Here is a 13155-nt window from a genome sequence, read left to right as displayed (position 1 = left end):
TTGGCTGTCATATCTAGCTCCTTTTAAAGACATAGTCTTCCATGAATTTGGTTTAATCCTTTTAAAAAAAAAAGCCGTCTGGTTACAAACAGTAGTCAAGTAGGTAAAGCTGATCTGGGTCTGTTCAACTTCAGATAGCAGGTGGAATTGAAGGTGACACATATTTTAATGCTTTTTCTATATTGAAAACAAGAATCAAACTCCTAGCCGAGCAAAAGATGGATTCCATCTCTTCCCCTTTTTGCATAGTGTGCTAGTTTGCTCTGTGCTACAGGAAATGTTTTTTCATGATGGAGTGTTTCAGTCTTCCGATTCCCCTGAAGTGGTTCAGACTGTTAGTGCCTTTCAGGTGTTTTGGACTGCAGCTCCTATCAGCTTCAGCCAGCCTGGCCATTGGGGAAGGCTGCTTTATCGCTGGATAAAATGATCACTGTTCAATACTCCACCTTGCGCTATGAATTCTCTTTGTTATGCATTTGGGGGGTGAGGAATCCTCAGGCATTTCCTTGAACACCTTTTAAAGATTAACAATGCATTGATGTGGCAACAGTGCAAGCACTATAAAGATACTGCTTTTCTGATGACCACCAGGAACTTAAATGAGAGAATTTTCCTGATCTTAGGCCCAATAAAGAGGACAACTAAGTGGTCCTTAGCACAGTATTTCTGGTGGTAGATTTGCATAGTTTAAAGTCCTGTTATATGCTAAAACTTGCCAATTAGTATGCGCTCACAAGGTATATACTAGGGTACACACAGAAGTTTGGTTCAGAGCTTAAACTGTATGCACTCAGTGCAAAAGGATTGTGTGTGTGTGTGTCTGTGTGTGTGTGTGTATTAGGAAAAGTGTCTGAACACAGAAGAAGATATTGCACACACAAACTGCCTGCAAATTGTCATCTCCCTTCTCGACATTCCATTGTTACTCCTGTGCTTTCATTACAGATCATGGAGCAGCTGAAACTGGTTCCCCTGAGTCAAGAATATGTGGAGGAAAGAGTAGCAGCCTTCAGGAATTTCAGTGATGAAGTAAGCAAGCCACGGCTGTTTGGTCCTTCCCCTTTTCTTCCATGAGTTGCGCACATCCAGGCACCTCTGCCATGGGGACCTGCAGATCCTATTCTCAGGATGCATCTGCCTGCACTTGCTCCCCCAGTGCCACTGACAAGGACAAATGTGCAATCAAACAGACGCTGCATAGTTCTTGGCACTGAGGATCAGCGAATGTCAGGTGGGGGCTTCACCCATGCCTGTGTCATTTTCTGTGATCCTCCTTATGTGCTGCCACACCTGACAGGAAGCTGCTGCAGGTCCCAAAACATGATTCCAAATTGAAGCTCAGATGTATTTAGCTGGAAGTAGGAAAAACTCTCCTGGAGATGCTGTAACTTAACTTCTTCTGCCACCTTGAGAGAGGTGGCATCATTCCCCTCCAAAACATAATTGCTGTGTTCCAGAGTGGCCGGAGGTCTTGCTGTTGTGGGGTCCCAGACACATAGTGACTCACCCGAGCAGGGAATGGGTTCCCCCTTTCCCCTTCAGTGCCATGAAATGCTCTGCATGCTGATCCCCATTTCCCAGCACCAAAGAGAGAAAGGGGAAGAGCTGCCTTACTTGTGCACTTACTTTCATGCCAGAGCATTTGTTTTGTGTCAAAGATGTGAACAAGCTCTGTTTGCACTCTGTTTATGTTTAAAATCTGATATCCCAGCATGATACTGGGTTAGGGAAACTGGTCAGTCCCCATATATTGATTCTGTTCCTGTGTCAATTTATTATGGAATTCTTTTTTTTAAAAGGGAAATATTTGTTTTGTTGTCAGGTTGAGCCCCCTGCAAAACACAGCCTAAAGGGGACTGATAACATCCTGATGCCTTTCTGTCAATAGTAATATTGTTGGGGTGGGTGGCAAATCTCTTCCTCTTGCTTAAAGAGGTAGAATCGAAAGTTACCTCCAATCTTTCAAACACATCTTAAAGAGGGCTTGTCAATAAGGTAATTGGTTCATGCTGCAAAGTGAACTTGGAAATCAAAAGACTGGATGGATGAATGGCAGCCAGGGGAAGTGGAGAGGGGTTGTTTTGTTTTTGGCTTCTAGCCTCAGAACATATTGATTTCCTGAGTCATCCATTTTGTCAGCTTTCAGCCAAAAGCTGCTTATCATTCATCAGTTGCCTCTGGGCTGCTTGGTCACAAAAACCAACACAGCAATTTGGCATTGTGGGACTCGGCTCTTGATCAGTACACTAATCCTGGCTCAAAACTCTTACCCTTCAGTGAAAAGATGAATTTCCTGCTTCTCATTCCTTGATGCTTAGTGAGTGAATGAAGTGTGCTTTCTTCTTGACTTTTTTAAAAAAAGAAAAAGAAAGATGAACACATCCAATTTTACCCCAGCTTTATTTAATCCAAGGTTTAATTCTGAAACCCTATAGTATCAGCACTTGATTTCTATCATCTACTTGTGCAGCAATTCTTTGTTTACAAGAATGCTTTAAAATTCTTATTCCTTAGTTTATCATTTATCTTAACTATTCTTCAGACTGTGCTCCAGGGAACCCCAGGATTTCCCAGAAGCTTGTCTGGAGTTGCTCAATGTGAAGTTCAGGGATGATAGATAAGATTCCCTAAAATACATCTTGCCCCTCCCTGCCAGTCTCCCCATGCAAGATGAAGCATGTTCAGTTCACCCTTGGTGTGTTAACTGGAAAGGATCTACAGAGGGCAGAAGTGAGCTGCAATAGACCCACCCAGTACCCGACATGTACTGCATCTGCACCCCAGCATGTCCCAGATCTTTTCCAATTTGCAAAGGGAAAGCTGGGAAACTGTCCATTAATGACATAAATATATTCCTGTGTGTCTAGTTTTCTCAAGCCTTGTTGGTTGAATGTGGTGTATCAAGAAAGTGCAATACCCAGTTTGACTACCTGTGGGGCACAAATTGACCCTTGGCTCCCTGCCTTGTCTTTCATTCCTTTTTGCATTTTATTTTCCCTTGTTTTCGCAGATCAGACACAATCTGTCAGAGGTCCTCCTTGCAACAATGAATATTTTGTTTACCCAGTACAAGAGGTTGAAAGGCACCAGCTCAGCCACCCCTGCCAGACCCCCTCGTGTCATGGAGGACCGAGATTTGGTAAGCTTCTCTTCCCTCAATCCCATAAGACGCTGTGTAGGTCAGGGATGGAGAACCTGTGCTCCACCTGATGTTGTTTGACTCCGGCTCCCATCAGCCCCAGCCAGCTTGACCCAGTAGTCAAGGACGATAGGAGCCATAGTCCAGCAACATTTACCTGGAGAGCCACATGATCCCCATTCTTGCTGTAGGCAGGTAAAAACAAGACTAATCATGATAGGCCATGTTGCAGGACCAGAGTGTTAGTTATCGCATTTATAATAACAGTAATAATTATATTTTATTACTGCTTCACGGAGAGCGAACTGAGAAATTACAACTATCTTAGCAAGGCACACGAAAAGATCCCTGCTCCAAATCTAATCCTATCCTTGGACCACACTGGCACATGTGAATGCTAAGAAAGCTTCCTGAGCTTAGATGCCTGTCTTGAAACACAAGCCCACCTTATTGTTTTTGGGGCCACGATAAGCTTGCTTTCCTTTTACTGGGGAGGCAGACCAAAAAAGCGAATTGGCAAAGGTCATGCCATGAATGCATCTGAAGTTTGCACCTTTGGCAGCACTAGAAGAGTCCTCTCTTTGGAAACTCCCATTCACAGCAGGGTTTGGGCCCATGGAAAGGTCCCCTCCTCTGGGCATGTGGATTATTGTTTCATGGCATACCCTTGTGTTCACACAACTTCACTCCCCTTCTTTCTTTGGAAACTCCATTTCAACTGATTTAGAGATGGGGACCCAAAGGAGGTGTTTTCCTTTCCCATATGCCCACATTGTGCCCAAACCTTACAAGTTTGGAAGTTTGGAAACACCACCTCACCCACACTTGACTCTTTTTCTGCCTGTTAAGTCTTGAATCAAATGGAAATCCGTAAAAGGTAGTACTAAGAGAATACAAATCCAGCCATTTCAGTGTCATTGCAGGTCATAACAACTGTGTTTATTTGCTTTGGGATTTTTACTGGCACCAAAGGGCATTCTCATGCCCCCTTGAGAAAGGAAAGGGAAAGTAATTGGCACTGAAGGCATTTGGGAGGTACCAGCCGAGGTATTTGGGTGGCTCCTGCTTTTAATTAAATAATTTATAACAAATAGAACACCTGCACCTCCAGGCCTCCTTTAACCTCGGTAGAGAGGTCAACAGCAATTCAATTCTAAATTGTTTTCCACAAACAAGGACGGGAAGAAAGGGGCTACACCAGCCGTGCCAATCTGTCCCCGAAGGCCTTTGAGGGCAATGGTATTTTCAGTTTCCAAACAGAGCTGCATCATCATAACCTTCTACTGCTTATTTGTCTAGAAGTTGCTCATAACATATTATTTTATTTCATAAAATGTATATAGCACTTGCTTTAAATTTTTTAAAAGCCTTCAGATTCAAAGATTACAGAGAAATAGTGCTGATGGTCATCAGCATTCTGATGGCATCTTGCACTGAAATGCCTGATGGCAACTCCCAGTGGCATGTAGATATTAAACAGCACTGGGGGCAGAGTAGTGCCCTGTGGCGCCCTATATCATAACTGCCAAGGGGCCTAAAATAATTCTGCCGATGCTACTCTCTAGACTTGGTTCCTTAGGTAGGACCAGAGCCACAGTGAAACAGGGCCCCAAATTGTCATTCTACAGAAAAACCACAGAGACACAAGCAGGAGCAAGGTCACCCTCCCCCTGTGTAAAGTTAATCCATCAGGGTGACCAAGGCCAACTCAGTCCCAGGCCTGAACCCACATTATTCCAAACTCAATAATCTGTGTCATCCAGGAATGCTCACAGCTAGCTCACTGCAAACCCTCTCCACCACCTACCCCACCCCTCCCAAAAAGGCATATTTGTAACTGGCCTTTCCAGTTCAAGGGGTCCAGGGCTGATTTTTTTTAAGGAGCTGCCTGCACCACCACATTTCAAGGCAATAAGGACTGTCCCCTCATGCAATGAAGCATGAACCACATTCTGGATCCAACCAGCCAGCCCCCCTCTTGTTAGATTTAATAAGCCAAAAGGAACAGAGATCAAGAGGGCACAGGGTCAGACATATTTCCGCCAGTACAATCAACTGCCTGCATTAGCTGATACTGATCCCACAACCCATCTGGCATTGGGTACTTCATCAGGAAGTGCAACACTTGCACAGTCAAGATTTCTCCGGTCAAGTGACTTTATCCTCAAAGTGCATAGCTAGTCAGTCTCAGCAAGGGTCCTTGGGTGCTCCAGAGGTCCCCCCCCCCCCCCGCACCGCAGGAGTCAGTAACTGCAAGACCTTCCAAAATAACTGCAGGCTGGGTGTTAGAGGATAAGGAGTTTTTGTGAGGCGATACTTCAGTTAATTCTGAACTATTTCTGAAAGCATATGGTCACTTGAACAACATATTTCAACTCTGATGGAAACAGAGCCCAACTCATATTTCTTTGATGTTTTTCTAACCTAACTCAAGATATCAGGGGTTGATCCTAGACTTTCTACATGCATAGAAGGTCCTCTGCCAACAATTGTGCTCTGTGACCTTTGCTCTTCCTCTAAGCTCAATATTACCCAGCCCCCACAGATTACTCCTGGTTGCACTAAACACATACATCTATTTCTGGGAGGGAAAGTGTCAGCCACACAAGCTGATGGTCATGTTGCTTGGTGGTCTACAGCTTCATTTTAGTTGACGTACTTTGAATTTAGATCTGTCCACCCACCCTTTTCATTCTAAGAAGAGTCTCTCACCCAACATCCATCTCCAGTTAAAATATAAGTCAAAGCATTCTGTTTCTGTGCTTTGTAGAAACTCCGATCTCAAGCTCGGGCGCTGATCACCTTTGCCGGCATGATCCCCTACCGAACCTCAGGAGACACCAACGCTCGGCTGGTGCAGATGGAGGTCCTCATGAACTAGGTGTCTTGGGAAACCTGCCAGATGCTGTTGGTACCCTCAGTGGGCGGCCCAGTTTAAGTTGGGGTTTTTTGCTTTTTGTATTATGTACTTTGTCAACCACAATAAATTTTTTTGATTTATATTTGTTTTGACATTTTGCTTTACTTTTGCCATTATTTATGTTCACTGATTCATTTATTTTGCTTTTTACAGTATTTCTTTGTTTTGAGAGGTGGGGGAAGGGGAAAGCTCATTTTAACGAAGGAGCAGGATCTATGGAGGCAGACACTGTGTCTTTTATTTTAATTCCTCAGGCAGGGGTCATCGACATTTTGGATTTTTAAGCAAGTGCCATAGGTATACCCCGTCCCTGGACATTTCTCTCCCTGCATCAACCTCCCCTCCCCCTGCCCAATCCCCGAGGGACAGAAAAAGAGAAAGTGCGCACACACACTTTCCCAAGTGATCTGGGTAAAAGTTTGAACTAGCAAATCTAATCCGAGCCTCTGAAAGGGGAAGCGGGAAAGTGTCACTCAGTTTTCTCTTTCAGTTCTATGTCCTTCTCAAGGAGAAACAGGTTACCATTCTCACCACCTCATGAACAGGGGGTGGGCAGTAAGATAAGGTTTATCTTAGATTTTGTGGGTGTCAGGGGAAAACCTCGAGGGTACTGTTGCGCTTATGGTCACCATGTTGGCAATTCTTTTCCTAGGAAATTGATGAAGCTTAATTTTCTACTGCTATGAGATGCGAGAGATGTGTTGGTCCTAAATTATATCATATAATTAACTCTTATCTGCACTGGCTGCAGGATATTTGAATCCCAAAGTGCTCTTGCACAAATGACATATCTACTAGCTGAAGCCCACCCCCTTCTTGCAGCAACCCCCCCCCCCACCTGTGCATCTCTGGTGGATCTTCCAGCCCTCAAGGGTGGCTTTTCAGGGGGTACAGAGGATGGCAGTGTGGAGAGGGGCAGGCAGGGACTCCTTGTTGCATGAGTAGAGTCCCATTCATGCATCCTTGGGTTCAAGCCATCCTGCTGCTTACGTTCTGCAGCATTCCCTCACATGCAATGGCATCTACTCCTTTGGAAAGCAGGGAGGTGCAGTTGAATATTTCTAGAGCATGGGTAGGCAAAATAAGGCCCAGGGGCCTGATCTGGCCCAATCACCTTCTAAATCCGGCTGGCAGGCAGTCCAGGAATCAGTGTGTTTTTACATGAGTAGAATGTGTCCTTTTATTTAAAATGCATGTCTGGGTTACAGTGGTGCTTCGCAAGACGAAATTAATCCGTTCCGCGAGTCTCTTCGTCTTGCGGTTTTTTCGTCTTGCGAAGCACGGCTATTAGCGGCTTAGCGGCTTTTAAAAAAAGAAAAAAAACTCGCAAGAACTTGCAAGACGTTTCGTCTTGCGAAGCAAGCCCATAGGGAAATTCGTCTTGCGGAACGACTCAAACAACGGAAAACTCTTTCGTCTAGCGAGTTTTTCGTCTTGCGAGGCATTCGTCTTGCAGGGCACCACTATATTTGTGGGGCATAGGAATTCGTTCATTTTTCCCCCTTCAAAATATAGTCTGGCCCCCCACAAGGTCTGAGGGACAGTGGACTGGCCCCCTGCTGAAAAAGTTTGCTGACCCCTGTTCTAGAGGCTGTTTAGGCCCATGATTCTCGAACAGTGGGGTCAGCGTCTCCAATTTCAGTGTGGGAGGCAGCATCCTCCCTGCCTCCTCATAGTCTAGACCTTGTGTCTAGACTTCAGTGCTTCTGTAGATCAGGAAGGTGTAGAGTGAAACTATAAGAACTGCCATTGAAAACATCGGCATCTGGGGTTCCATTCTTCCCCTCCATAAGATATAGTACAACTGGTCCTGGTAGCATTTCATGCCAAGCATTTCTCCACTTCTGCTAGTGATGACTAGTGATCCTTAGCAGGGAGGAATGCTCATCGCCATGACATTAGGACACAAGGTAAGTTACCAACTTAGTGCCCCCTGAATGCTTAGTAGGTGGAAACTGTAGTCTGAAACATCCAGAGGGCACCAGATTAGCAAAGGCTGTTCTACCTATTATGGAGGGAAGGGAGGGAATTTGAGGTGGGGCTGCCATAAAAAAAGCAGGAGCCCCACTTCATACAGAGTTGGCTTCTCCCTTCTTTGTGGGTGTTCATGGGAAACCCAGAATCAACAATCAGAATATGATTAAGCAAATCAGCCTCAATTTCTCTGTTGGTTTGGTTTATTTAAAATATATCTTAACCACCTTCATTAAATGATTCCAGGGTAAAACACAAGTCGAAACATACAAATAGATTTTAAAACCAACAAACTTAGCAAAATGCAACGAGTCAAAAGCAAACAGAAATCCAACAAAGCCAAAGAGTGGAATAGGGCCAACAAAAATCATCACTAATCTACAGCGTGATTTGCTAATCAGCTGCTTTGTCATGGCTTATTCCAAAAGTGATTTTTTAAAAAGTCAATAACTGAGAAAACATAAAGAAAAGGGGGAGGGATGGGATTAAGAGCTGGAGAGAATATGATAGGAATTCTTGAAGGGAGATCTGTGCGAGTGCTGTGGGTGCCAGTCACAGAAAGAAAGTTGTGTATGGAATGACATAATACAAAATGGCTACCACACCTAAAAGAGCAGAAAAAGGGACAAGTGTGCCACCTGAATAAATGGGGGAGGGAGAGATGTGAATGCCAGCCTCTGCTACTCTCACAAACAAACAATTTCCTTTTTTCAGAAGGTGGGGAGCGGGGAGCATCCCTGGCATCCAGTGATATGAAAGCATGTTTAAGGGAGCATGTTCAATGGAGGAGAAGTTGAGATAGGGCAAACAGCCTTTTTGGCAGTGTGGATTTTGGAGGATATATTTACTGAGACCTTTTTGCAGATGCCAAGAGCTGCTGGTGAGCACATTGGTGCCCATGGGCACCATGTTGGTGACCCTTGGCCAAGAAGTCATGGCTGTGTGGCAAGTGACAGTAAGTTGCTAAACCCCATCCACATGTACGTACATACATACATACATGGGGAACCCAGGTGCACAAGAAGTTGCCTGGAGTAGCGCCATGTTTCAGATGATGCTTGGGCACAGCTCTTGGGATAATACGATACAGGCTCATGCAGTGTCAGGTGTCTTGGGTCAGCCTTGCACATGCACACCCCAAACCACATTACATTTTTACAGTAAAACCACCATTCTTTAAAGGTGGACTAGTTTATTGAGACATGAACTAGGCAACAGCCTACGTAGGTGCACTGGGGTGGGTGGTGAAGATGCTGGACAGATAGATACCCACACAGGTCAAGGTGGGCAGGTAAGGTGAGACGAAAACCCGACTGCAGTACCTGTGAGTCAATCAGCTGCTCAGAGCTTGAATCACAAAGGATCAATAAACCCCATAGCTGGGGTCAGTTGAGGATTAATTTCCATGACGCCCTCACGTGTGAGATGATGGGTCTTTGTAGGAGAAGACAGGCCAAAACCATGATTTAAGTCCTGATAAAATTGAGTTGGATCTGTCAATGAGCCCAGTGTGTTGAAAACTCATATTTGTGCCATTTCTACTGTCAGGAAAAGCGCAGCATAATAGCCTGGGGTTGGAGCTGGATATTCTGAGCCAGTAATTTATTGCAGTCCTACTCCCATTGGGTTTTAGCAAAGGCTTTGAAATAATGGCTGCTTGTGTTCCATAAAAATGATTCTAAAAGCATTTAAGATAAATACAGAGCTAAACCCACTTTGGGTATCTCATAATAACTTGTTTGCCTGGTGAAATAATGCAGGGTGACATCTGGCTAAATCATTGTCAAATTGACCTGTTGAAAGCAATGGATTTAAGTTACTTGACTAATAGGCTCTTTTTAATAGGTCCTTCTGCAAACAGAAAAGCACAATTACACACACACACACACACACACACACACACACACACACACACACACACACATATATATATATATATATATATATATATATATATATAATTGCTAGAATACAAACCAAAATTAAAATATACAATGGCAAACTGTTCAGTGAAAAAAAGAAATGTTTACTTCCAATCAGTCAACAAGCAACTATCTCAAATCTCAGTCTGGAAATCTACCCATTCTTCTCTATTGACTGGAAAATATTAGGATTACTCCATCCAGTAACTCAGTACCAGTATAAAGGGAACAAAGGGAGGGTGTTAACTTACTATTTGCATCTTCCATGTTTAAGCCAGAACTCCTGCAGGCCTTTCCCCCTCACTCACTCACTCACACACACACACACACACACACACACACATGAAGCTAATTCTTAGCTAATAATAATTGAGCAATAATGTACATGTGTTCCTTTCAACCCTGCGTGAACTACAACTAGCTCCCAACCACCTGATTTCAGTAAAAACTGGCACGCATCACTGGTGTGGCCCCTGTCCATTGAGACATCACAGGGCAGGACCAGTTAGTGTGGATTGAACTAGTCAGCTCAGCTTTGCACAGCCTGCTACTCTCCAGATGTTGTCAGACTGGAACTTCCATCATCTCCCACCAGGCACTTTCACTGCATGCTCACGACAGCATCTTCCCTCCTGATGCCAAACAAATGAATAATGCTTCTTTAATTTCAAAGATGTATGAAAGGTTCTGCTGAAAGAAGAAATGGTCATTCACAGTCTGTCCTCTAAAATGTTTTCTGTGCATTTTTCAGGGAATGGGACCATGTTCCTAAGGTCTTCTAGTAAATTTATTTTGGCACAACATCTCCACAGTGGCTGGAAGCGGATTTGTGTCACCTGACTGTTCTCATTGGATTTGGGAAGAATTTGGTTCTTCCTTTGGCAAAAGGGAATTGGGAGGGTCATTTATCCCACGGTAGCTTAAAGCAGGCAGGATGTAGCATCCATTTTCTTTATTTCAACCATTCTAAGTTTAATTTTAACCATATTGAGGCTAATAGCCCTAAAACTTGCTTCATTCTGAGAAATTAAGAGACATCCCTGCTTTAGGTAACAATCCTGTGCATTTGGTGGACTGGGCACAATCCACTCATGACTGAAGCCCTTTTCGGGTCCGTTGATTTCAGTGGGAATCTTAAATGTGTGCATAAATCCCTCCCATTGAAAACAATGCAGTGCCAAAGTGCCTAATTCTGAGTGGGTTGTGCCCTTTTCTCTGGGATAAACCCTACAAATATCAATAGGTTCAAATAAATGTTCATAGAATTAGGCTGGATATTGATGGAGGTCAGTATAATCACCAGCAAAGGAAAGTTGGTGGGTTTGGAAAAGGAAATATTAAAGACTGCTTCCTCCTTCAAAAGGTAAAAGTATGGAGATTTGGTAGTGTTGTTAAAAACAAACACATATACTGAATAAATGGTAAAAGGTGGATGATCTCAAAAGGAATTGACAGTTTTAAACATATTGTTGTTTTTATCATTCACTGTTTTTTCCAACTTCTTTACATGATAATGCAGCTGTGTGGCTCACTTTGCAAAGGACAGTCTTTTGCTGCTGTTATTAACCATTTTTTAAACTTGACTTTTCCAAAATCAAAAAACAATTACAACAATATACATTAAATCATAATAGTAGATGTAAGGGAGTAGAATAGCTGGAGGTCCAGCCCAGTGCCCAGACAGTCAAGCAAATAGAGCTGTACTATATCAGAGAATTTCCCATTTTTCTTGTGGTTATGGTCACCTTCTCATTTGCTGCCGGGTGGCGCTGTGGGTTAAACCACTGAGCCTAGGACTTGCCGATCAGAAGGTCGCCGGTTCGAATCCCCGTGACAGGGTGAGCTCCCGTTGCTCAGTCCCAGCTCCTGCCAACCTAGCAGTTCGAAAGCACATCAAAGTGCAAGTAGATAAATAGGTACCGCTCCGGCGGGAAGGTAAACGGTGTTTCCATGCGCTGCTCTGGTTCGCCAGAAGCGGCTTGGTCCAGCTATATGCTGGCTCCCTCGGCCAATAAAGCAAGATGAGCGCCACAACCCCAGAGTCAGTCACGGCTGGACCTAATGGTCAGGGGTCCCTTTTACCTCTATGTCCTCTGTCTACTGTATGATTGGGAGGGATAGACATCTGATTCCAATATTGAAGTATTAGTGGTTTAGCCACCATGAGTACCCTTAGAAGCCAGCTAAATTGTCCCTCTGTCAGGTTCCAAAGGACTGGTACGTAATTCAACAGAACATTAGTATCCATAAATCTCATGGTGGTGTCCAAAACCATATTCATGGGGCTGATGACTTCTGACCTAAAGGACATTGCTCTCCTTGAAGGGCCTTCCCCATTCCAAGTCCAGTTTAAAGATAAGAAAGGAAAGCTAGAGGAACCTTGAAGGTGCCCATCAGCAGTTTAACTCCCTGACAGACTGATCAGCCACATCTGGCCTGTCTTCCCCACTATGATGAATAACATGGATTTTGTTCCTGTTTAAAGACAGTGGGCTGTATCCAATTAAATTGTATTCAGGTCAAGCCCACTAAAATTAATTAAATTACTTAGGTGTAGAATTAATCTATTTGACTTCTTCTTGGTTGTCATCATTTACCTGTTGCTTGCATTAGATCCTGTGATGTGCCTTGGGGTTTGAATGAATGAAATTGTCTAAGAAGAAGAGTAAAAAAATGCAAGTGTGTTGTTGTTGTTTTTTTTAAAAAAAGTAGTGTGATTTGTTCTTGAAACGAGACATCGGCAAGCTGTTTTCCAAGGTGGATCAAGAGCCTGGCAGCCCCCAGCCTAGAGTCACGGTATCGTTGCTGCAGCTGGTGTTGTGAATCAGGCCGACACAAAGCGCATCTTACTATCCGGCTATTTCACTACACCAGGGTTGCATCATACCACTTGCCTTCCCTACGCATCCAGCATCGGAGAGGCTGCAGATTTACTCCAGTGTCATTTCCATTGACTCTCTTCTGTTCCTCTTCTCTTTTGCCGCAGACTCTCTTCCCTACGCAGCTGGGATGTGAGTTTTAAAAATAAAGCTGCTTCAACGGCAAATGTGTGCGTATTTATATGTGTGTTGCTTCCATGATATTCTGAGTGTGAAAACCATGGACTACTCTATATCCAGGCTTTGGAGAGCCACTGGGCAAGGGTGGTCATAGTCCTCTCTCTGAAGGGCTGCCTGATAAACATCTGGTTTAGATATTGT

At 43.9% G+C, this 13155-nt stretch overlaps 1 protein-coding gene across 3 annotated transcripts in view; it reads left to right on the top strand.

Moving 5' to 3' along the window:
* The window catches only part of NUP93 (nucleoporin 93), a 68959-nt gene extending 62820 nt beyond the window's left edge, over positions 1-6139 (top strand). For all 3 annotated transcript variants that reach the window (XM_081872428.1, XM_081872429.1, XM_081872430.1), the window contains 3 exons: positions 946-1029; positions 3011-3139; positions 5910-6139. In XM_081872428.1, coding sequence (XP_081728554.1) covers positions 946-1029; positions 3011-3139; positions 5910-6020 — 324 coding nt within the window. In that variant the 3' untranslated portion in view covers positions 6021-6139. The remainder of the gene's footprint in view (positions 1-945; positions 1030-3010; positions 3140-5909) is intronic.
* The last annotated feature ends 7016 nt before the right edge of the window (positions 6140-13155 follow it).

Source organism: Podarcis erhardii (assembly GCF_964252035.2).
Source record: "Podarcis erhardii genome assembly, chromosome: 7".
Lineage (NCBI taxonomy): Eukaryota > Metazoa > Chordata > Lepidosauria > Squamata > Lacertidae > Podarcis > Podarcis erhardii.
The sequence above is the reverse complement of the archived record's forward strand: the minus strand, read 5'-3'. Positions and strand labels throughout refer to the sequence as shown.